Source organism: Nicotiana sylvestris, chromosome 4 (genome assembly GCF_000393655.2).
Source record: "Nicotiana sylvestris chromosome 4, ASM39365v2, whole genome shotgun sequence".
Taxonomy (NCBI): Eukaryota; Viridiplantae; Streptophyta; class Magnoliopsida; order Solanales; family Solanaceae; genus Nicotiana; species Nicotiana sylvestris.
The window spans coordinates 11,745,035-11,771,935 of NC_091060.1; the positions used below are offsets into that span (position 1 = coordinate 11,745,035).

Sequence of the window (26,901 nt, forward strand, 5' to 3'; positions counted from 1 at the left end):
TACCATCGATCCGGACCGATACCATGCGGGCCATTCATACTATTACCCCTCATGGTTAGATGATAATCTATCAGGAGTTTTTGAGCCAAGGGTTGGTCCAGGAAATAAGGTCATAGATGAGTTTGCTGAAGCAGAGCTGAAGTACAACAAGTTGCGGAAAAGAGTTCGAGAGTCTGAAGCTGAGCATATGGCGCAACATAAGGCTGACATGGAGATGATTAACGAATGGAAAGAAAGAGCTGTTAAATCTAGCGAACGGCTGGAATATTTGGAGTACAGTTTAATGGAATTAGAAGGAAAGATGCAGAAGAGGGTCATTCACTGTCAGAACGCTGAAGGAAATGAAGGAGGGCATCTGGCAAGGGCATTCCTACTGCTGAACCTGCGCGAGTTGGGAAAGTTGATTGACAATAGCATCCGGTCTGGAGAGGGTCCTTTTGGGACCAAGTAGACTAGATTTACTCGCTTTCTTTTTAAATGCAATAAGGCCAAGTGCCATTAGCAACATTATCTCATTTAGTTTCGTTTTGGGTTGTTTACTTTTACATTAATGAAATGAGGCAATTATTGGCACTAAATTTCTCCAAATTTATTTTGTCGCTAGGCCTACCTCGGGCACAACGAGGTTCCCAAATTAGGACGCAAATTTACATTCCCACAATATGTGTTTAAATACTGCAAATATTTCAGAATCCTTACGGACTTGTTTACCTTTTGTTTTTCTTTATTCTTTATTCCCATCCCCTAAGGTTGATTCGCTCATACTACCATCATCAGCATATCACACCAGATCTAGATGCCCTCCACCCCCTCCTCTTCCAAGAAATACAAAGAGCAAAGGGAAAGTTAAAATGGATGATTTAAGTGGTATTCGAAAAGAGAATGTGGAAAATGCAGAAACTTCAGACGGTCGGAGTACTCCGGCACCAAATAATCTAGTTTTAAGATTGGAACAAAAGATACTGGAGCTACAAGGAGAGCTTGAGCAGGTATGCAACTTGGCAAACTTATCCCTCACTCTGACTATCGCCGACATCAACCAACAAAACACAAAGAACCCAACACCTCACCAAAACACACCAAACCAACATCCACAAAACCCTCGTGCACCGCATCAATATTCAATCCCACCCCAAAATCTCAATCCCTTACCGATACCAACTCCGTCACAACACTACCATCAACCAATCCAATACCTACCAACCACCACTTATGACACTCCCCAGAACACACCATAACCTATTCCTGATCCTCAAAACTCAATCAATGACCATCACTACACCCAGGCATCTGGCACTCACCAAAACAACCCTATATATGTGGAAACCGTACCTCACTCTATCCAACCAACTTCTTATACACCAAAATCCACTGAGAAGGACCTGCTCATCAAGAACATGGTTGAGGAACTCAAGAAGTTGTCAAGTCGAGTTCAGGGTGTCGAAGGAGGCAAAGGGATAGAAGGTTTGAATTATGAAGATCTATGCATACAACTGGATGTAGAACTGTCAGAGGGATACAAACCTCCCAAGTTCGAGATGTTTGACAATGCAGGTGATCCCAGGGTTCATCTAAGGACCTATTGTGACAAACTTGTCGGGGTCGAAAAGAATGAAAGGATCCGAATGAACCTCTTTATGAGAAGTCTTACAGGAGATGCTTTGTCCTGGTACATCAGTCAGGATCCTAAGAAATGGTCCAACTGGGTGAGTATGGCGTCTGATTTCATGGACCGATTTAGGTTCCACACAAAAAATGCACCAGATGTTTTCTACATTCATAACTTTAAGAAGAAGCCCATCGAGACTTTTCGCGACTATGCTACCCGTTGGAGGTCAGAAGCAGCCAAGGCCAGACCATCTTTGGACGAGGAACAGATGAACAAGTTCTTCGTCAGAGCACATGATCCACAATATTTTGAAAGGTTGATGGTTATTGAAAATCATAAATTCTCTGACATCATCAAACTCGGAAAAAGAATCGAAGAAGGCATCAAGAGCGGGATAGTAACAAACTTTGAGGCATTACAGGCCACAAATAAGGCATTACAATCAAACGTCATATCGAAGAAAAGAGATGTTGAGGCTGTAATAGTGGCTCAAGGCCCGAAATCTCTACTTACATATCAAACATCCCCACCCACATATCAAATACCTCCACCCACATACCAAGCACCACCACCCACATACCAACCCTCATCTCCCAGATACTCCCAACCAGCTCATACCTATAATTTCCAACCATCTCATTTACAGTCACCTCCAACTCACAAAAATTATCCAAGACCATGACCCAATTTTGACTACAAGCCACCTAGAATATACACCGCTATTGCTGAACCCATCGACCAACTATATGAAAGGTTGAAATCCGCTGGTTACGTCACCCATATTCTCGCTATGACATTAGAGAATCCATCACAATGGGTCAACCTGAACAAAACCTGTGCATACCATTCCTGTATAAAAGGGCACACCATTGACGAGTGTCGGACATTGAAAGACAAAATCCAGATACTGATTGATAACAAGGTTATACAGGCAAAAAAAGTTGCACCCAATATCCGCAACAACCCTCTACCGGATCATAGGGGTGGCAGGATACATGTGATCGAGATGGATGAAGAATGGGATCCCGAGGGGTCAATCGGGCTCATTCGAGAAGGCGATGACTTTAAACTTGCAATCACACTTACTCCCATAGTAGTGCAGACTCAGTCACCGATCGAGGTTGAGATAGCTGCATCAGTTCCATTTGAGATAGAGGTAGCTCCACCTGTGGCCACCCCTGTTCCATTTGAAGTGGAAGTGGCTACACCTTTCATGGTGACAGTATTGACCATACCTCCTTTCGACTCAAAAGCAATACCCTGGGATTATGTTGCCGAAGCTAGGCTAAAAGAAAGGCAAAGATGGATCAATCCGATTCTGCGCAAGGAATGACTAGGACCGGGAGAATCTATACACCTGAACACTTGGGAAGACCAAGTAAGGATGCCACTATCAAGTAGCCTATCATTGAAACGGAACCAGATGATCTTTGGAGGAAAGTACAAGCAAGGGAATATTCCGTCATTGATCATTTGAACAAAACCTCGGCTCAGATATCCATCATATCACTATTGCAAAATTCAAAGTCACACAAGAATGCTTTGATGAAGGTGTTAGGTGAAGTTTATGTACCCAACAATATCACCGGTGGAGAGACGGCCAATATGGTAGGGTAGGTGTTGGAAAGTCACAAAATAATCTTCCACAAGGATGAGCTGCCACCTGAAGGGTTGAATCACAACTAAGCATTGCATATCACAGTGCAATTCGAAGACAAATTCATCGCCAGGGTCTTGATTGATGGGGGTTCAAGCCTCAGCATTTGTCCGTTGGATACTCTAAAAAGATTGGGCAAAGGTTTCCATGAAATATGGGCAGGAAGCATGAACGTGAAATCCTTCAATGCGTCTCAAAGGGCCACAATTGGGGAAATTAATCTTTGTCTATAGATGGGGTCAACTTGGTTCGACGTTGAATTTCAGGTGCTCGACATATAAGCCTCATATAATCTTCTGTTGGGCCGACCATGGATACATGCCTCTGGGGCCGTGACTTCCACACTACATCAAGCCGTGAAATTTGAATGTAACCATCAGGAGGTGATCATTCAGGAGATGAGAGTAACCCCATTTACATCAGTCAAACCATCTCAGTTATTGGAAATAAAAAAAGGTTAGGAGGGGAAACTTGTCATCACATCGAACGTGTCAATGTCATTGAGAAAGACAAATGGTGGAGTAGCAAAATAGAAAGCATATTGCGTGGTCTGGGTATGAACCCGACAAAGGGCTTGGGAAGAATCTCCACGGTATTACTAAACCGATACAGCTGAAGCGTCATGGTACTACCTTCGGGCTCGGATACCAGTATACATGGCAAGAGTATAATGATTGGTCGCCTCTATGGCGTGGACCATATTACCCTATCGAGCAACCAGTGCCACATCTGGATCAAGCTTTTCACCAAGCTGATACAATCTGGGGAACTGCAGAAGAAGAAGCATTAGCTGGGCTGAGGAATCTGTTCTTGGAGGATGAAGATATGGACTGTAGTGCAATAATTGAGGAGGAAGAGGAAGAAGGCCTCACTATTCAAACTGTGGAGAAGGGAGCTATTCTTAGGAACTGGACCACCACACCATCCCGGGCCCGCCAAGTCCCTATATAGCTTGGTGTTGGCATCCAATTTTGTCCCTCTTTCTTCCAAAATATTTATTTGAGCTTCTAGCATCACTTATTCGAGTAATTTTAACACCAAATTAGGCCTATTTTCTATTATTAAAATATTAGTACTATTATTACTAATTATTGTAATTATAGTTACAATTATTATTTTTACCACCATCATGCATTCCAAAATTATTCTCTTTATTTATTGTGAAAATCATACCCTTTCTCCTTATTTAATCAAATAGTAATATCTGCTTAATTTAACAATTACAAATAAATACTTAATATTATAGTATTTTATTTAAAAAATTAGTGTAATAGTTATTTATTAAATCTCATAATATCTTATAATTATTTTATTTATTTAAATACGAGCTATTATAATTTACTCTGGCATTCTAAGTATTTTAATGATTTGTTCAATATTATAATAAAATTTAATTCAAGTAAGAAGCCCAAAGAAAATGCAAGGAAGAAGGAAATGGTTATTTTAACTCTGCCGATTATATTGGCTCAATCTATAGAAGTTAATCCTTAGCCTATTTAGCATACAAATCATTTTTCATGATCCAGCCTAACACTTGAAAGAAGAGGGTTATTCATCAGCCCATTAAAGGGGCATCCCAACAAGCCTATGCGTTACCCAAACACCTTCCAATCCATCCAGCCCACACTATAAGACCAAGCCCGCCTGCATATGACCAATCAGTAACTTTTTCTTTGATTTTGTTTTAATGTGCTTCTTCCCTATCTTCCTTTTCTGGTGAAAGCCCGACATCTGCATAAGCCATGACAAAGCTCTGACTTTCCAATTCGAGTAAGACTTTTGCTCCTATTTTGAGATCACGTGAAGTCTGCAAATTCTGTCCAAAATTCCCAACGTTTCAAATTCAAACGGGTATGTTGACCAAAATTCAAATATGATTTTAAAAATCCTGCTCAAGAACCCTAACTTCTATCTATAAATATCTGCTTTGAAACTCATTTTTGGGAATAGGTTGGCCGCCCTTTCTATCTCCCTTAACCCTAATTGTTTGGCCAACTATTCATAGTTATCCTCCTTCTTACTCTTAAAATCTAGCTTTAAGTTTTTCTGCCTTTTGATCTCTATCTAGTCTATAACCTTGCCAAAGATTTTATTTTTATTTGTGTCGGTATTTGACGATCTTCCAAAAGAGTTGAATGAAAGCCGAAGATAGTAGATCTTCTTGACGACGCCCCGTTCGCTGCCCACAAAAAGGTCGGTGACTTTAAATTTATCTCTTCTGCTTAAGGTCTGAAATGAATATTTGTTTGATTTGAGTGCGAGCTACGGATCAATTTAGTTTGTTTTGTGTGAAGAATGGTGGTTTAGTATCGTTTTTTAGATATATACGTGTTAGAGTTACTGCCTAAAAAATGAATATTGGGAAAGATTAAAATCCATGTCTAAACTTTAAATAAAGATTTGCATTATGTCTTGTTATAGAGTTGGAGAACGTGCAACAAGCTGTAAGCTATTCCTGTTTTATTTCTTCTATGTTATTACAAACCATTTTCATTTCTATTCCCCTTAACTACTTTTCATGAAGTCTGTATATGGTTTGGACATATGTACTAAATTAAGTCACTCTAGCTTGTTAAATTTGGCTAAGTTTAAGGAATTAACTTGCAATAGTATGCTATTACAAATACTTTTGCCATTGTAGGATACATCAATTTTAGTTTAGGCTAGAGCTATTTTAAATATTTGTAATAGACAACAACTATAAACGAGTCTGAGAATTTTTTTTTACATGCTAGAGATCTTGGTTATATGAAGGCCTAAATGTGTTCATGTAGTTAAATGACTTGCTTACAAGTTCAGCAGTTTATACTCGATTTATTAACATTTTGGCGTGTCTTAGTTAGTGTTCTTACTTACTTTGGCTTCATAAGCGCGTTACTCTGCTGGAATTTGTTATCTGGGATTGTCGAAAAGAATTTTTTTTTAGGAAAGATCTAAATATCATTGGCCATAGGATTATAAGGTGTTTATTCGAACCATATTGTTAAACTTCCCTTTAGACCCAATGCTTTAAGACTTTAAAATACTTTTTTGGGGACATAGCTTGTGGATTGTTGCAAAACCAAAGAAGGAATGATATGCTTATTTTGGGTCTTTGATTTTTGTATATTACATAGTACTAAATTTTCCCTCTAATTCTGTGTTCCTTTTTTTCCTTTGTTTGCATATGCACTTGGAGCAAATCATGGAGTCTTAAGCAAGACTCTCCCATACCCGCACGTGGAGTCAATGCCTCTCATTCTTTAGATGCACCGGATAGCGAGAAAAACATGTGAAACGCTTGGGGGCACCTATGGCGTCTTTCTTTACATCCATGTTGTCTAACTTCTTGATTACAGATGATTTATTTGTATTTGTGCTTATCTCATATTTAGCATGAGTTTTGGTAATTAAGTTTATTTAATTATTTAGTATTTTTGCTAAATAAAGTACTCATTCATCACATAGGACTAACATTAAATTAGATGAAGACTTGAAACCTTCTCTTTATTTCTACTTTCTAACCCATGAACACTTATGGATTTGGAGTCTGCCAGGGTTTTGGTAGAACTTTTGATATGAATAACGTATCCAGATTTGAGTTTCTAACTTAAAAAGTAGTTCTTTTCTAATGTCTAAGTTTTTTTTTTCTTTTTTGGCTTTGGTTTATTTTTTAACCAAGAAACTTTTTAAGACTAAGTTTAATGGATTTCAAACAAAACAATCATACTAAAGCTGTTAAAGGCCTAATTAACTTGACACTAATTTCGAACCCTTTTAAAGAAGGCTAATTTTTTTTAGAGATTCTTGAATTATTTAAACATCTGTCGACTATTTAATATTTGAGTATTTACACTTATAGTTTAGTGCAATCAATTAACCTAAGTTCGACCGGTTAACTATATTTAATGGATCATATAGAGTGCTTAATACTTTCTCTATAAAATTAATTAGAACCCTTACCCATAGCCTTAAAGGTTAAGTAGACCATAAAACAGAATTAATTTTAAGCACTATTTAGCTAAAATTGGTGTCCCAATTCACCGTTAAAATAATAGATGGCGACTCTCTTAAACTAATTAAACCCGCAGAATTACCAATATGTTATACTCTAGTTTGACCCGTGTTAAAATGGGGTATAACACTTGGTAGATTTTATTTCTATAGCCATTCTAGTCATCTAAGATTTTCAGTAATTTTGTTTTAAAGACTCACTTGTTTCAAAATAAATGCTCGATTCATCGAGCCGTACTTGTTCAAATGTTTATCAGTTTTAATCAAATGCATTGCTCTTTATTATTCATTATTATCTTCCATTTTTTTTCTTTTTACAGCGTTATTATTACTTTTCCTGATGAACCGGTGACTGTGACATGTAACGAGACAACGCAACATGAGGATAGTGATTCGGATAAAGAAGATGAGATACCTGAGGAAGTTGTCAGAGAGGTTGAAACCTTTGAGAATAAGCCTAAGTCCAACCTGGACGAAACCGAAGCAGTAAATTTGGGGGACGCCGAGACCGTCAAGGAGACTTGCATCAACATTCACTTATCACCAACAGAGAAAGAAGAGTACATTCGCTTCTTAAAGGAATATGAGGACATTTTTGCATGGTCATATGATGACATGACCGGTTTGAGCAAGTCCATAGTGGCTCACAAGCTGCCTACCAATCCCATGTGTCCGCCAGTAAAGCAGAAACTCAGAAAATTCAAACTAGATATGAGCCTGAAAATCAAAGAGGAAGTCACTAAGCATATCAAATCCAAAGTTCTGAGGGTTGTTGAGTACCCAACTTGGTTAGCCAACATTGTGCCAGTTTCAAAGAAAGATGGAAAAGTTAGAATATGTGTTGACTATCGAGATTTAAACAGAGCAAGTCCCAAGGATGACTTTCCACTGCCAAACATACACATCCTGATCGACAATTACACCAAGCATGAACTCCAATATTTTGTAGATTGCTTTGCAGATTATCACCAGATCTGGATGGATGAAGATAACGCAAAGAAAATCGCTTTTATTACACCATGGGGGTATACTCTTGCAAAATGATGCCATTTGGTCATGAGGGCCATGACAACCATATTCCATGATATGGTACACAAAGAAATAGAGGTGTATGTGGACGATGTCATTATCAAATCTAAGAGGGTCGCGGATAACATAGCGGACTTCAGATAGTTCTTTGATAGGCTAAGGAGGTACAACTTAAAGCTGAACCCCGCAAAGTGTGCATTCGGGGTTCCCGCAGGAAAGCTACTGGGATTCAATGTCAGTCGCTGAGGGATCAAGCTGGACCCGTCTAAAGTTAAGGCCATTCAGGAATTACCACTGCCTATGACCAAAAAGGACGTGATGAGCTTCCTAGGACGTCTCAACTATATCAATCGCTTTATATCACAGTCTACAGTCATATGTGAACCCATCTTTAAGATGCTGAGGAAAGATGTTGAAACAAGCTGGACCGAGGATAGTCAGAGGGCTTTCGACAAAATCAAGGAGTACTTGTCCACACCACCGGTCTTGGTCCCGTCAGAACTAGGACGACCTTTGATACTCTATCTATCTGTATTGGATAGAACCTTCAGATGTGTTCTGGGACAACATGACGAGACAGGGAGGAAGGAGCAAGCCATATACTACCTAAGTAAGAAATTCACACCTTACGAAGCATGGTATTCTCTACTAGAATGCACTTGTTGTGCTTTGACTCGGATGGACCAAAAGCTGAGGCATTACTTCTGTGCCTATACCACATACCTCATATCCAGGATGGATCTTTTGAAGTACATATTTCAGAAACCCATGCCAACTGGGAAACTAGCCAAGTGACAGATATTGTTGAGTGAGTTTGATATTGTCTACGTAACTCAAAAGGCAGTCAAGGGACAAACATTAGCAGACCATCTTGTTGAAAATTCGGTGGGAGGAGAATACGAACCCCTAAAAACGTATTTTCCTGATGAAGAGGTGTCATTCGTAGGAGAGGACATTACCGAAGCATTCGACGGTTGGAGGATGTTCTTCGACGGAGCTGCAAATTTTAAAGGAGTGGGCATCAGAGCAGTATTGGTATAAAAACAGGTCAACATTATCCGGTATCTGCTAAGCTTAGATTTTCCTACACCAACAACATGGCGGAGTATGAAGCCTGCATACTGGGACTCAACATGGCAATCGACATGAATATTTAGGAGCTGCTGGTCATCGGTGATTCAGATTTGCTTGTGCACCAGGTACAAGGAGAGTGGGACACTAAGAATTCCAAGATATTGCCATATGTGCACCATGTATAGGAATTGAGAAAGAGGTTCACGAAGATAGAGTTTCGGCATGTACCCAGAATTCAGAATGAGTTTGCCGATGTATTGGCCACCTTGTCATCTATGATACAACATCCAGACAAGAATTTCATTGATCCCATCCTAGTGAGAATTCATAATCAACCGGCATATTGTGCCCACATTGAAGAAGTGACAGATGGAAAACCTTGGTTCCATGACATCAAAGAGTATTTGGCGAAAGGAGAATATCCGGAGCATGCAAACCACACTCAGAAACGCACGCTCCGAAGATTGACCAATCACTTCTTCCACAACGGAGGAAACTTGTATAGAAGAACTCCTGATTTGGGATAGCTAAGATGTGTCGACACAAAAGAAGCTTCTAAACTACTTGAGGATATACATGCTAGGACCTGCAACCCGCATATGAATGGTTTTGTCTTGGCCAAGAAGATACTTTGGGCCGGTTACTTTTGGATGACCATGGAGAAAGATTGCATCCAGTATGTCCACAAATGATACCAATGCCAAGTGCATGCCGATATGATAAAAGTGTCGCCAAATGAGATCAATGCAACAAACTCACCTTGGCCATTCGCCGCTTGAGGAATGGATGTCATCGGTCCCATCGACCCTACTGCTTCAAACGGGCACAGGTTTATTCTGGTAGCCAGTGATTACTTCACAAAATGGGTAAAGGCTGCAACTTACAAAGCTGTAACCAAGAAAGTCGTCGCAGACTTTGTCAAAGATCGTATTGTTTGCCGATTCGAAGTTCCCGAGTCTATTGTCACTAATAATGCCGCCAATTTCAACAGTGGTATGATGAAAGCCATGTGTGGCACTTTCAAAATCAAGTATAAGAATTCCACAACCTATAGACCTCAGATGAATAGAGACATAGAAGCTGCCAACAAAAACATCAAAAAGATACTAAGGAAGATGGTAGAAAACCACAAACAATGGCACGAGAAGCTACCCTTTGCTTTGTTGGATTACCGCACTACAGTTCACACATCAACTGGGGCAACTCCTTACATGCTGGTTTATGGTACCGAAGCTATCATCCCAGTCGAGGTAGAGATACCTTCTTTAAGGATCATACAGGAAGACGAACTCAGCGATGCAGAATGGATAAGGAGCCGCTATGAACAATTGGCCCTTATAAGGATGAATGCAGTTGTCGCGCCCCCCCTTTTCCCCCCTTTCCAAATGGAAAGGAGTTTCCGGATTTTGACATTCATGGGGTATAATGACTCATTTTCCTCTTTGGGAGTTGGGTATTTTGAAGAATCGCCACCTAATGGTTTGAGGCGCAATAGGACACCTACATAGTTCATTTACAACTATATTTAATAACCAGAGATTGGGTAAGGGCTTGAAATTATTCCAAGGGAAAGGTGTTAGGCACCCCTCAGAATCCACTAGTGTGGTTCCCGGCCAGATAGTTCTTTTGTGAATTTGTGCAAATTAGTAAGTAATCAAGTAAGGCTCAAGTAAGAGGGGATTTAAGTTAAACACACACAAGCATTTGAAAACAATTATTGAAAGGCAAGGTATGAAAGAGTTATAAGCTAAACATGTTTGTAAAAAAGAATAAAGGGGGTCCTAGGTTTATTTATAATATGGATCACCTCAATGCAATACCCGGTATGACACTCCTCAAAAGAGGGGATACACGTGGTATTAGCGCACCGGTCATCATATTCATATCTACCATTCCCATCCTGTTAATGTATTAAAGCGCGGATTGGTCTCGACCTCTATTTCATGCTATTACCCGTCCCTTTCCTATCAGTCCCGAAGGAATTTTTAGGACTACTATTCCTAAGAGGGAGGATTTTAGGCTGACTCTTAGGTTTAAAAGTAAAAAGGCTAGGCGACATACAAAAAAAACACGTAGGACTACATTTAGAGGGAAACATGTAAGCAGTTGTAAGGCTCATGTATACCTCCGCAAATAAAGCACATAAATAGCACGACTTAAACACACTTAAGGTCTGAATTATAAAATCTTAAAGCAGAGTTTGAGTCAGAACCAGATTCATTATATAACTCAGAAAAGAAGTTTGAATCAGGCATGCCTGCTGATTGTAGCAGTTGGTACTTAACAAAGGCAATTCTAGTTTTTATTTAAGTAGTTACCTAAGGCTTGCCTAGGCGTAATAATGATGTCCTATGAGCATGATATCTATATGGATTTGGAATGCAGTAGAGCAGTGATTAATTTTAAACAGGCGATTTGGATCCTATAGGCATGCTTTCTAATTGTATTGATTTACACGAAAAGAGTAAGTTATTTAATCTAATTCAGACAGGCACGAGTCAAACTGATTTTTGACTAAACTGGTTTTAGACCTTATATGTATGATCTCTATTACAGCTGATTTTAATCATATAGGCATGGCATCTAATTATTGAAAGCTGACTTTTAACCCTATAGGCATGATATCTAATTATAGCCATTTAGATCCTATAGGCATAGTATATAAGTGTGGAAGTAAAATATGCGGAATTTATTTTAAATCAGAGCAGACCCTATAAGCATGATATCTACCAAATTTACCCATGACATATAACTACCCACCTTTTTTCACTAATCACCCCATAATTGTTTACAAATTATAACAGCCCAAATGATTGAATTACAAAAAAGTGCAGAAATAGGAAATTACAACCAAAGGAAAGCCTGATCTTGACTTCCTCTCTGAGTTATGCAATAAACCACTTCAGTGCTAGAATTTCAAAGCCTTTCTTATATCTGGGTGTATCAAAGTTCCCTAAGGACCTCATGGGATCCCGAGCAATGCTTACACCCAGGTTTGCATAGCCAGACAGAGATGAGTTCAGTGTGAAAGGGCCAGCCCTTATGTATCCAAGTTCAGATGGAGATCAAGGGTCCCAAGGCAAGGCTCACACAAGAGGGGCAGAACCTAGATTCTAGGAATATAGTGGAAGTGCAGAACATAGTTTGAAAAAGAGGTTTATTTTTTAAAAGCTGGTCTGACAGTCATTTTTGAAAGCAACGTAACAGAATCAGTAGTCATACAAAAGGGGCAAGGGATTTTAGGGTACATTGTATGACCCCAGTATGGGCCTAGTTTGGTCGTGCACAACAATAGCTAATGCTGGCATGATCACAAACCAGCCAAAGGAACACAAACACATAGAGAGGATATGGGGGTTTGGGTTTCATAAGGTAGCAAGTATACAACAAGTGACTGACAGAGTACACACATAGAGAAGCATTAATCTAAAAGGGGAAGGGAACACATTACAACATGCTAATAATGTGACTCAAATGCAAAAACATGAGCAGAAGTAGACAAGAATAAGAAACTGAGGCAACTAAAGAAAGCATGTTGTTGTTAAGGCTTGAAAATTAACTAGGACATACTAGTAGAGAAACAAAGTGCAGAAAGGTAAAGCAAGCAAGATTCCACAGTCTAGCCTTAGCTTTCAGCCGGTTAGACAAAGCAGCAGAACAAGTAGCAGTGAAGAAAGAGAGAGTTTTTAAGTGTAAGTGTGTGTTCTGAACTCAAATTGTCGTGTCTTTGAAAGAAGAGAGGGTAGGGTATTTATAGTTTTTAAAACGAGTGAAGAATAAGGTAATAAGTAAAGTCTTAACACAAACATGGAAATAATCAAAATCAGAATCAATTAGCACAAGTGATTCCCTTTAATTAAGGAATCACAACTTAACGGATACTAACCGGGGTAATTAAGGAAAGAAATCAGTTTAAGACAGATTGATTCTTGCCATATAAGGGGGCGGTAAAAGAATGAAGTAAATGACTGAGTCTAAGTACAAAAATATGCTTAATTTTGGGAAAGTATTCAGTAAGATCAAACATCACAGTAAAGGAAAGGAATCAATTAATTTAAACAAATGAGTAAAAAATTAGGGTTTATAAGGGAACCCCTTTGCAATTAGTCGCAACATTGAGGGAGTCAGAATCAATCTAGAAAGGCTCATGATTCTGTACCTCAACATATAAATAGCAAGGAATGAACAGGCATGTAGAGTCAAACATATTGACAAAAGAAGCAATACAAACATACAGTAGCAATAGAGATAAGCTAGGATTCAGTAGTAGAAGAGACCTATTCGAAGTACAGTAGTCAAGTAGTCACATAGAATCAAAAGTGAAGAAGAACATAGTAACAGGTAAGAGAGTTAGAAACAAGTAAAGACCTTCAGACTTATAGTAATAAGCGAGGAAAACGCTTTTAAGAAATTAGGGCTTCGACAGTAGTCGAGTTTAAGAGATGATAAGAACTCAGAATCAGATAAGCCAAACAAGGAAAAGAGAGTCAGAAACAAAGAGCTTAATCGAACAAGTAGACATTCACACAAACAAGAACAGTTTCAGAACTCAGATAAGACCAAAAAGGATCCAGGGTTTTCAACATGCTGAATCAAGTAGAAGGAAAGCATAACCAAGTCGTTTGAACATAGTAAAATCATAAACAACAGTAAAAATTAGAGAAGAGATCTTTAAAAGAAGTTAAGAGAAACCCTATTCGTTGAAAAAATAAAGAGTCATTTTGAAAGAAAATCGAAGAACCTTCAAGAAAACACTTAAGAAGTTCGTAATAAGCAGAATGGTAGAATGGTAGCCTTATGCAGAATGCAAATGGAGACATCGTTTAGTCTCGGAAGGCATAATGGTAGCCTTATGCAATGCAGATGGAGACACTGCTTAGTCTTAGAAGGCAAAAAAGTAGCCTTATGCAGAAATGCAGATGGAGACAGCGTTTAGTCTCGGAAGGCAGAAAGGTAGCCTTATGCAAGAAGTAAAATACAAATGATAGCAGATTTTCTTAGCTGATAGCTGGTTGTGGCATTGTGATTACTGGGAGCATTGTGACTACGGAGCATTACTTGTGCGTGCTGATAGTAGATGTTGGCAAGTGCAACGGTTCGGAGAGTCGTACTCATGGGCGTACAGTATGTTTTAATGATTTTGCAATCCTAGTGCTCGCGTCCAAAGAAAAATTATGAGTTTTGTAAGGGGAAGGTTAGTTTGTATCCCCGTTGGCTTTGCTTGGCCTGCTCGGCTTTGATCTGATGATACTGTATGTATCATTGGGGTAGTGTTGCTAAAAAAAGCAGTTTCGATAATAAACATGCGATGATTTTTATAAAAGTATGACATAAGTGTATAATTAAAAGGGTTTTAGATGAACCAACGACTGTGACATGGTTCGGGACATTGGAACCTCTCTTTCTATGAAATTTTGAGGGTCCTCCTCAAAATTCTGCTCAGTTTAATGGGTTGACGCTTCTGACTATTGCTTGTGACGATCAGCTGAAATTACTTCAGAATTTTGAGGGTCCTCCTCAAAATTCTGCCCAGTTTCCAATTGCGGGGGGAAATGAAAATTTTATTGAATTATGACCGAACCCATAGGGCGGCCTACATATCCCCTATTAAACGTGAATCGGGTCAGGCATAGTTCAATTTACAACATATAGCGCAAGCATAAAGATTACACATAGTAGAGCTTAACTATATCTTAATTGATCGGCTTTGGCTAGACTTCTCCGTCCATTTCTGCAAGTATGAGGGCTCCTTCTGTCAGAATCCGGTGAACCATGTATGGACCCTACCAGTTGGGAGAGAACTTCCTTTTGGCTTCATCTTGATACGGAAAAATTTTCTTTAATACCAGCTGCCCCGGTGTGAACTATCTTGCTTGACTCTTTTGTTAAAGGCTCTGGACATTTTGTTCTGGTAGAGTTGACCATGGCAAACTGCATTCATTCTCTTTCCGTCTATAAGGGCTAGTTGCTCATAACGACTTTTTACCCATTCCATGTCGTCGAGTTTAGCTTCTTGTATGATCCTTAGGGAAGAAATTTCTATCTCAGCAGGAATGACAACCTTTGTACCAAAAACTAGCATATAGGGAGTTGCCCTGGTTGATGTGCGGACTGTGGTGCGGTACCCCAATAGTGCCAATGATAACTTTTTGTGCCACTGTTTATGCTTCTCTATCATTTTCCTCAATATCTTCTTGATATTCTTGTTGGTGGCTTCTACAGCTCCATTCATTTGAGGCATGTAATCTGTGGAATTCTTGTGTCTAATCTTGAAAAGTTTGCACATAGCTTTCATCAAGTCATTTTTGAGGTTTGATCCATTATAAGTAATGATTGACTCTAGAATCCCGAATCGACAAATAATGCGGTCGCGGACAAAGTCTGCCATAACTTTCTTAGTCACTGCTCTGTAAAAAGCTGCTTTGACCCACTTGGTGAAATAGTTGATTGCTACTAGGATAAACCTGTGTCCGTTGGAAGAGGCCGGCTCGATTGGTCCAATAATGTCCATTCCCCAGGCGGCGAACGACCATGGTGAGCTTGTTGCATTTAGCTTTTTTGGAGGTACCTTTATCATGTCTTCATGTATCTGACAGTGGCGGCATTTCCGGACATACTGGATGCAGTCTGTTTCTATGGTCATCCAAAAGTAACCAGCCCGGAGTATCTTCTTTGCTAAGACAAAACCGTTCATATGTGGACCGCAGGTCCCAGCATGAATTTCCTCTAGTAGCTTGGATGCTTCCTTTGCGTCGACACACCTTAGTGAACCTAAATCAGGAGTCCTCCACTGTGAAAGAGGTTGTTGGACAATCTCCGAATTGTGTGTTTCTGAGTAGGATTTGCAAGCTCTGGGTACTCTCCTTTTGCCAGATATTCCTTGATATCATAAAACCAAGGCTTTCCGTCTGCTTCTTCTTGTTCTTCAACATGGGCACAGTAAGCTGGCTGATTGTGGATTTTCACCGGAATGGGATCAATAAAATTTTTGTCGGGATGCTGTATCATAGCTGATAGGGTAGCCAATGCATCGACGAACTCATTCTGGATTCTAGGAACATGCTGGAATTCCGTCTTCGTGAACCTCTTTCTCAATTCTTGTACATGATACAAATATGGGAGTATCTTGGAGTTCTTGGTTGTCTATTCTCCTCGTATATGATGTATGAGCAAGTCTGAATCTTCAATTACTAGCAACTCTTAAAAGTTCATGTCAATGGCCATTTTGAGCCTTAGGATGCAGGCTTCATACTCGGCCATATTGTTGGTACACGGGAACCTGAGTTTGGAAAACATCGGATAATGCTGACTAGTTTCTTATACTAGGACTGCTCCTATGCCAATTCCTTCGAAATTTGCTGCTCCATCAAAAAACATTCTCCAACCGTAAAAGGATTCTGCAATGTCTTCTCCTATGAATGATACCTCTTCATCAGGAAAATACAATTCAGGGGTTCATATTCTCCATCCACGGGATTCTCAGCAAGGTGGCCTGCCAGTGCTTGTCCCTTGACTGCTTTCTGAGTTACATAAACAATGTCAAACTCACTCAACATGATTTGCCACTTGGCTAGCTTGCCGATGGGCATGGGCTTCGAAAATATGTACTTCAAAGTATCCATCCTTGATATGAGATATATAGTATAGGCACAGAAGTAATGCCTCAGCTTCTGAGATACCCAAGTCAAAGCACAACAGGTGCTCTAATAAAGAATTTCGGGCCTCGTACGGGGTGAACTTCTTACTGAGATAATAAATGGCCTACTCATTCCTCCCCGTTTCATCATACTGCCCCAGAACGCAACCGAAAACTCCATCCAATACTGCAAGGTAGAGTAATAAGGGTCTACCTAGCTCAGGCGGGACTAAAATGGGTGGCGTTGACAGGTACTCATTGATTCTACCGAAGGCCTTTTGGCAGTCATCAGTCCATTGGGTAACGACGTCCTTCTTCAACATCTTAAAGATTGGATCACAAATAACTGTAGACTGTGCTATGAATCGACTGATGTAGTTGAGCCTCCCCAAGAAACTCATTACGTCCTTCTTATTCTTTGGCGGTGGTAGTTCTTGAATGACTTTGACTTTTGATGGATCCAGTTCTATTCCTCGGCGACTCACAATAAATCCAAGTAATTTTCCAGCAGGAACCCCAAATGCGCACTTTGCGAGGTTTAGTTTCAGGTTGTATCTCCGCAATCTATTGAAGAACTTCCTCAGATCTTCCATGTGGTCAGTGGCCTTCTTGGACTTGATAATAACATCATTTACATATACCTCTATCTTCTTGTCTATCATATCATGAAAAATGGTAGTCATGGCCCTCATGTAGGTGGCCCTTGCATTCTTCAGGCTGAACGACATCATCTTGTAACAGTACATTCCTTACGGCGTAATAAAAGTCGTTTTCTCAGTATCTTCTTCATCCATCCAGATCTGATGATAACCAATGAAGCAATCTATAAATGACTGCAGCTCATGTTTGGCGCAATTGTCAATCAGGATGTGTATGTTTGACAAAGAGAAGTAGTCTTTTGGACTGGCCCGGTTGAGATCCCGGTAGTCGACGCAGACTCTGACCTTCCAATCCTTCTTTGGCACTGGTACAATGTTGGCTAACCATGTCGGGTATTCTACTACCCTGAGAACCTTAGCTTTCACCTACTTGGTGACTTCTTCCTTGATCTTCAAACTCATATCAGGTTTGAACTTTCTGAGCTTTTGCTTAACCGGTGGGCACGTCGGATCAATTGGCAGTTTGTGAGCCACAATAGACGTACTCAGACCAGTCATGTCATCATACGACCGGGCGAATATGTCCTCATACTCTTTTAGAAATTTTGTGTATTCTTTCTTCTCTAATGGCAATAAGTGAATGATGATTCGTTTCCTTGATGTTTTCTACATCTCCCAGGTTAACAATTTTGGTCTCGTCCAGGTTGGACTTGGGTCTGTTCTCAAAGTTCTCAACTTCTCTAACAATTTCGTCAGGTATGTCATCCTCCTCTGAATCAATGTCCGTTTGTTGCATTGTTTCATTGCATATCACAGTCATTGGTTCATTAAGATAAGTAATAGTAATGTTGTATAAGTAAAGTAATGAGAGAAAATGATAGTGAGTGTTGATTCATAAGAAAAGCCAAAATGCTTTGATAAATTGCATAACTGTTTTGAACATTGAAGATCTTATTGCGGGAATTGAAAATGCAAAAAGAAAATCATTTAGTAAATAAAATAGCGAATAATGCTTGTTTAGCCTTGCTACCCGGAAGCTCGTCGGGCTTTGGTTTTCCTGATGGTCCAATTATTGAGGCGTGCCCCTCTGCTCACAGCCTGTATTGAAGGGCCTTCCTCTCCCTCCTCCTCGAGAATAACACAACAATCCATGTCATTGTCTTCTAGGAATAAGTTCTTCACTGTTGCAAAGCGCTTCTTCTTCATTTGACCCTTAAATAATGTCGGCCTGTTGGAAGGTCTGCTCCAGATGCGGTATTGGCTGCTCTAGTGGGTAGTAAGGACCGCTCCATGGTGGCGATTAGTTGTTGAATTCTTCTCAGGTGTATTCATATCCCAAACCGAATGTAGTGCCATGTTTCTTGAGTATTATGGGTTTAGAGATTCCTTGGAGGTTCTTGTCGAGCCCTTTGTTCTTGCCTTTAATGGGACTAAGAGGAGGAATGGTTGGAGGGCCCCTGGATCTTGTGAAAAAAGATGACGATGCCAGAATGCATGAACTAACCTTTGGGGAGGGGAACAATAAAAGAAAGAAAACAAAATAACAACAAAAGGCAATCAAGTCAGTAAGGATTATAAAAAGTATTGCAATATTTAAACACATAGTGCGGGAATGAAAATCGTGTCCTAATTTGGAAACCTCTTTGTACCCGAGGTAGGCCTAGCGACAAATTGATTTGGAGAACTTAGAATGCTAAATGCCTCATTTTATTGATAATAATAGACGAATCCCAAAACGACACTAAATAAACAAGAAATAAAAGTCACTAATGGTCATTGGCCTTATTACATTCATAAAGCGAAAAAGGTAAACTCCTATCTATTTGGTCCCAGAAGGACCTCCCTCAGGTTGAATGCTCTCGTTGATTAAATCCTCCAGTTCACATAGGTTCACCAGTAAAAATGCCTTTGCTAGGTGTTCTCCTTCGTTTCCCTCAACGTTCTGGCAATCGGTGACTCTCTTCCTCACATTTCCTTCCAATTCGAACAGGTTGTATTCCAGATATTCCAGATTTTCGTTGGATTTGGTGGCCCTCTCTTTCCATTCATTGATTTGGTTATTTAACGGAAGATTCCTTCACCAGTCTAGCAAGAGTGAGGGTGTGCTAACCATACCGAAGCTGGGGACCTCGTTCTTCATTTTCTGCAAAACAAAAGGGTTAAGACCATACCCCCACCGGACTCGACTATTTAATATCAATAATTAGCATGAAGCATTTAGTTCTCCAAATAAATGCACAGAACGTGATGACGCCCGTTTGTGTTCAGGGAAACCCAGTGGACTTTGGACAAGGTTATCTTAAAGGATCATTATGTGGGCAACATAACTGACCCGGCTAGGTTTGACCATGATGCGTGCACAATTTGAATAGAGTAAGGTTTCTATGGGGTTTTAGACTAGTACCCTCAAGCGGACAACTCGAGGGGGACGACATGGAACCATCGACTGCACCGCTGATCGACTGGTTTTACCGCAAATATGTCTTTCCGAATTTAGGGGGTAATGATAAGAAGAGGGCAACCACTCATTATAAGTGTTGCTATAGTATTTGTTTGGTACGAGTGGAATATGATGTTGAGCATGATTATGCAATAATTAAAAACATGTTGACATGTATTTGCACGATAAATACAACAGTTTTATAATTTAAAGCGGCAATAAAGGAAAGAAACAAGGAAGACATGTCAGTTTTGCATTTGAAAAAGAAATTAAATGCTTAAAGAAATTTAAACAAGTAATTGCACACAAGGGAGGTACAAATTCACAAGAACAGTCTGAAATGGTAAACACCTAAATATCCCTAGTAGAGTCTCCATGCTGTCGCGCCCCCTTTTCCCCCTTTCCAAACGGAGAGGAGTTTCCGGGTTTCGACATTCATGGGGTATAATGACTCATTTTCCTCTTTGGGAATTGGGTATTTTGAAGAGTCACCACCTACTGGTTTGAGGCGCATTAGGACACCTACAGAGTTTATTTACAACTATGTTTGATAACTAGAGATTGGGTAAGGGCTTGAAATTATCCCAAGGGAAAGGTGTTAGGCACCCCTCAAGATCCACTAGTGTGGTTCCAGTCCAGATAGTTCTTTTGTGAATTTGTGCAAATTAGCAAGTAATCAAGTAAGGCTCAAGTAAGAGGGGATTTAAGTTAAACACACACAAGCATTTGAAAACAATTATTGAAAGGCAAGGTTTGAAAGAGTTATAAGCTAAACATGTTTGTAAAAAAGAATAAAGGGGTCCTAGGTTTGTTTATAATATGGATCACCTCAATGCAATACCCGGTATGACACTCCTCAGAAGAGGGAATACACGTGGTATTAGCGCACCGGTCATCATATCCATATCTACCCTTCCTATCCCGTTAAGGTATTAAAGCACGGATTAGTCTCGACCTCCATTGCATGATGTTACCCGTCCCTTTCCTATCAGTCACTATTCCTAAGAGGGAGGATTTTAGGCTGACTCTTAGGTTTAAAGGTAAAAAGGCTAGGCGACATATAAAAAACACATAGGACTGCATTTAGAGGGAAACATGTAATAAGTTGTAAGGCTCATGTATACCTCCGCAAATAAAGCACATAAACAACACGACTTAAACACACTTAAGGTCTGAATTATAAAATCTTAAAGCAGAGTTTGAGTCAGAACCAGATTCATTATATAACTTAGAAAAGAAGTCCGAATCAGGCCTGCCTGCTGGTTGTAGCAGTTGGTACTTAACAAAGGCAGTTCTAGTTTTTATTTAAGTAGTTACCTAAGGCTTGCCTAGGCGTAATAATGATGTCCTATGAGCATGATATCTATATGGATTAGGAATGCAGTAGAGCAGTGATTAATTTTAAACAGGCGATTTGGATCCTATAGGCATGCTTTCTAATGATATTGATTAACACGAAAAGAGTAGCTTATTTAATCTGATTTATACAGGCACGAGTCAAACTGATTTTTGACTAAACTGGTTTTAGACCTTATAGGCATGATCTCTATTACAGCTGATTTAAATCCTATAGGCATGACATCTAATTATTAAAAGCTGACATTTAACCTTATAGGCATGATATCTAATTATAGCCATTTAGATCCTATAGGCATGTATATAAGTGTGGAAGTAAAACATGCAGAATTTATTTAAACTAGAGCAGACCCTATAGGCATGATATCTACCCAATTTACCCATGACATACAACTACCCACCCTTTTTCACTAATCATCCCATAATTGCTTACAAATTATTACAACCTAAATGATTGAAATACAAAGAAAGTGCAGAAATAGGAAATTACAACCAAAGGAAAGCCTGATCTTGACTTCCTCTATGAGTTATGTAATGAACTACTTCAGTGCCATAATTTCAAAGCCTTTCTCAAACCTTGGTGTATCAAAGTTCCCTAAGGACCTCATGGTATCCCGGGCAATGCTTACACCCAGGTTTGCATAGCCAGACAGAGATGAGTCCAATGTGGAAGGGCCAGACCTTATGTGTCCAAGTTCAGAAGGAGCTCAAGGGTCCCAAGGCAAGGCTCACACAAGAGGGGCAGAGCCTAGATTCTAGGAATATAGTGAGAGTGCACAATATAGTTTGAAAAAGAGGTTTATTTATTAAAAGCTAGGCTGACAGTCATTTTTGAAAGCAACTAATAGAATCAGTAGTCATACAAAAGGGGCAAGGGATTTTGGGGATACATTGTATGACCCAGCAGGGGCCTAGTTTGGTCGTGCACAACAATAGTTGATGCTGGCATGGCCACAAACCAGCCAAATGAACACAAACACATAGAGGGGATATGGGGTTTTGGGATTCATAAGGTAGCAAGTATACAACAAGTGACTGACAGAGTACACATATAGAGAAGCTTTAATCTAAAAGGGGAAGGGAACACATTACATCATGCTAATAATGTGACTCGAATGCAAAAACATGAACAAAAGTAGACAAGAATAAGAAATTGAGGCAACTAAAGAAAGCATGTCGTTGTTGAGGCTTGAAAATTAACTAGGACATACCAGTAGAGAAACAAAGTGCGGAAAGGTAAAACAAGCAAGATTCCATAGTCTAGCCTTGGCTTTCAGCCGGCTAGACAAAGCAGCAGAACAAGTAGTAGTGAAGAAAGAGAGATTTTTTGAGTGTACGTGTGTTCTGAACTCAAATTGTCGTGTGTTTGAAAGAAGATAGGGTAGTGTATTTATAGTTTTGAAAATGAGTGTATTTATAGATACTAACAGGGTTAATTAAGGAAAGAAATCAGTTTGAGACAGATTGAGTCTTGCCATATAAGGGGGCAGTAAAAGAATAAAGTAAATAACTGAGTCTAAGTACAAAAATATGCTTCATTTTGGGAATTTATTCAGTAAGATCAAACATCACAGTAAAGGAAAGGAATCCATTAATTTAAACAAATGAGTAAAAAAATAGGGTTTATAAGGGAACCCCTTTGCAATCAGTCACAACATTGAGGAAGTCAGAATCAATCTAGAAAGGCTCATGATTCTGCACCTCAACATATAAATAGCAATGAATGAACAGGCATGCAGGGTCAAACAAGTTGACAAAAAAAAACAACACAAACATACAGTAGCAGTAAGGGTAAGCTAGGATTCTGTAGTAGAAGAGACCTATTCGAAGTATAGTAGTCAAGTAGGTCAAGTAGTCACACAGAATCAAAAATGAAGAAGAACATAGTAACAGGTAAGAGAGTCAGAAACAAGTAAAGACCTTCAGACTTATAGTAATAAGCGAGGAAAACTCTTTTAAGAAATTAGGGCTTCGACAGTAATCGAGTTTAAGAGATGATAAGAACTTAGAATCAAATAAGTCAAATAAGGAAAAGAGAGTCAGAAACAAAGAGCTTAATCGAACAAGTAGACATTCACACAAACAAGAACAGTTTCAGAACTCTGATAAGACCAAAAAGGATCTAGGGTTTTCAACATGCTGAATCAAGTAGAAGGAAAGCATAAGCAAGTCGTTTGAACATAGTAAAATCATAAACAACATTAAAAATCAGAGAAGAGATCTTTAAAAGAAGTTAAGAGAAACCCTAATCGTTGAAAAAATGAAGAGTCATTTTGAAAGAAAATTGAAGAACCTTCAAGAAAACACTTAAGAAGTTCGTAATAAGAATAGATCTAGGATAGATCTAAAAGAAAATTAAAAGACCTTAAAGCTAGGGTTTTAGAGAACCCATAAAAGGTGAGAAAGACCTTGAAAGTTACCGATCTAACCAGAAAAGTCAAGGATTTGACTTGAACGGCCATGGCTGGCCGGAGAAAGACCAGGGATGGCTGGAGAAAGGCCATGAATGGAAGTTGAGTAAGGACTGGACCAGATTTCCTCGAGGTCTGGCCATGAAATCACACAAACGGGCCACCAGAAGATGTAGGAGGCCGGTATACATCTCAATCGACAATGGGAGGCCATGGATTAGGTGGAGATTGAGGTGGATTAGGGTGGAATTGGGCGGCGACGGCTAGGGTTCATGTGAGGCTAGATAGAGAATTGAGAGGAGAGAGATTCAAGGGTGACTTTTGGTGAAAAGTGAGTTAGTGTGGAGGGTCGTTTGGGATTAATTATGGTAAGGGGTAATGATGGCCGTTGATCTGAATGATCAACGGCCTGGATTAAAATGGTTAGGTAGGGAATCCGGGTTGGGCTGGTTTAATTGGGTTAGGGGTTGGGTTTAAATTGAAATTGGGCTGGGGAAATTGGGTTTGATTTGGGGTCAAATTGAAGACCAATTTGGGCTAAAATTGAAATAGCAACTTTTCCCTTTTTAATTTATAAAAAATAGTAAATAAATTTCTGAAAACAAATTAAAGGCACTAAAATTATTTATAATATATAATTAACAATTTAAAATACAGGATCCCATTTTATAAATGTGAAACCTGATTAAACCTTAAAAGGGCTAATATTGCAATTATATGCAATTTAGCTTAAACAAAATGTTGATACCCAATTTTTCCCTAGGTATTTTTGTACCCAAAATACTTCCAAAAAAGCATGTATGTGCATATATAAGCACACCCAAGAGTTTTAGTATTTTTAATGATTTTTAAACCGATTTACTACCTATTTTAATACCACAAAATCCAATAATTATTCTCAAAATTATTATTTTTTGGTGAATAACTTATTTAATTGCCGTATTTACACCAAAATATAATTAAGGTGATTTTTGCATATTTTTTACAAATTTATTTGGCATTTTAAAGCTAATTGCATGTAATTGCAATTATGGCCTATTTTATGATTAATAGCATTTTATAATTATAAAGCTGGTTCCAATATTTTTAAATTGATAATTATATAGTATTTGTTTGCTCAGTATTTTTATTTTACTTTTTAAATCATTATTACTATTTTTATAAAATAAAAAGGGGAAAATTGGCTATTTAACACTTAGCCTATTTCTATTTCAATAACAGCCTTTTCTCCCTTTCAATTGTAGTCTCAATTGGCCCAATTCCGCCCCAAATTAAACGCCCCCTTAGCCCAATTTTTAAACCCGTTTGATTTTCTTTAAATCCTAGCCAATCAACGGCTGTAGTTTAGGCTTTCCTTTTTTAATCACCTAACACCCCTAACCATACTTCATTTGCATAGAGATGCCGCCTCTAACTCTCTTCGTCTCCCTCAAATCCTCTCGAACCTCTCTGAAACCCTAATCACCTCCCACCTTATCTCACCTCGTTTCCACCAGAATCCATGGCATCTCCTACCATAGATGGCCTTTACTCACCCTCTTTCATGCCCAAGCCTGAGTTGCACGAAGTCTGGAGGCTTGACCTCGATGGTCCTCTCTCAGATCTGTCTTAGATCCGTAGATCTATGGTTTTCCGGCCATGCTCTGGCATATCCAAGCGCTGGAAGCTCTATTCCTGACCGTTTCGACTCAGGATCTGATCTTGTTCTTCCAAGCCTTTTTCACTTCTAGGGTTTCTCTGAAACCCTAAGCCATTCAAGGTTCTTTCACCGTTATTTGTTTAGATCTGTGCTATGTTTGTGCTTTTCTTGATGATTTGAGTGTTTTCCCCAAATTTCTTTCTCAAAAATCGTTCGATTTCAAATTAGGGTTTCTGAAGTTCTTTTGATTCTTGCTGTTCTTTTCTTTTAGATGTTCGTTTGTATTATGCTCGTATGTTTTCCTTCTCTATTACGCATGTATTGTCTTTTTTTTCCTTTCTTTTATATGTGTGCTCACATGATTAATCCGTGTTACATTTTCCTCACTCTTCTACCATGTGTGTTTACTATCGAGCTTCTTGACTTTTGCTTTTCTGAACTCTGTTTGTGTTCTTGTTAAGCATGTTTCATCTATTCTGGACTTGTCTGAGCTCCAGGTTTCCAAAACGTGTCCTTTTATGCTCTCAAATCGATTTTCTTTCTCTGATTGTTTCAAACCTGCTATCGTGGTCTGTTTGTTCCTCATGAGACTCCTTGAGTCTGTTCACTTGCCTTCTTGTTTCTGTGTTTGATTCAATTTGAAACCCTAGATTTTGTGGGTTTCTTCGATAAATTGGATTAGGGTTCCACTTTGGGACCCTGAACTTTCAAACTCACCATGAATCTATGACTGAACTCGTATTCTTTTGTTTGTGATCCTAAACCCTTCAATGCTAGACTATTCTGTTTGAATTGTTTGTTTTATATGTGAGAAACCCCTCTTTCAAGATTTTTGACGATTGCTTGATTGATTTTGGACCCCTTTGATAGGGTCTTGATTGATTGCCCTTAATTTCCTTTTGTTTGAGCCCTTTTCTCCCTATTCCTGACTGGGTTCATTCGAATCAAACCTGTTTACTTTGATTTTGTTAACTGTCTGATTGATTCCCTTTCCTTTCTCTTTACAAATCAAGTACTATTGAGACCTTTCCTTAAATATACTTTATGTATTTTCCCTTCTTAGGCTACTATGAAAGATTTTACTCAAATTTCCTTTCCTTGTTTACATTTTTTCGTCTGAAATTAAATCCCTTGGTTGAAGGGAGAATATTTGAGATTGATTTTTAAAAGGTTTTCTTACCTTTCTTGCTTGCTTCTCTACACTATAAGAGGGGGCTGCCCTTCTGCACTTTAGATAATCAATTTGACACGATCATTTCTGATCACTTCTCACTCTCAAATACACTTAGAATTCTCATAAGAGCTCGAGTTCTCTGAACTCACAAACATAAAGTGTTCTTATTTGATTGTGGCTTTGCTTGAAAGAATCCTGCTTTTCTGTACTTACTTTTCTGCAACTGGTATGTTCTTATGTTCAAGTACTGTCTCTTCCCCTTATGTGTTTATTCTATAGTTCAT

The 26,901-nt window shown here is 39.1% G+C and overlaps 1 protein-coding gene and 1 long non-coding RNA gene across 2 annotated transcripts; both read left to right on the forward strand.

The window, feature by feature from the left end:
• The first annotated feature begins 4,886 nt into the window (after positions 1 to 4,886).
• Positions 4,887 to 6,655, forward strand: LOC104231775 (uncharacterized). The gene is made up of 2 exons (XR_712175.2): positions 4,887 to 5,117; positions 5,396 to 6,655. It is a non-coding gene; the product is annotated as an uncharacterized lncRNA (long non-coding RNA).
• Positions 6,656 to 10,144: 3,489 nt separating this feature from the next.
• Positions 10,145 to 10,870, forward strand: LOC138889254 (uncharacterized). Its single transcript, XM_070172534.1, has 2 exons — positions 10,145 to 10,355; positions 10,545 to 10,870. The coding sequence occupies exons 1-2, from the start codon at positions 10,145 to 10,147 to the stop codon at positions 10,868 to 10,870; spliced, it is 537 nt and encodes a 178-aa protein (XP_070028635.1).
• The last annotated feature ends 16,031 nt before the right edge of the window (positions 10,871 to 26,901 follow it).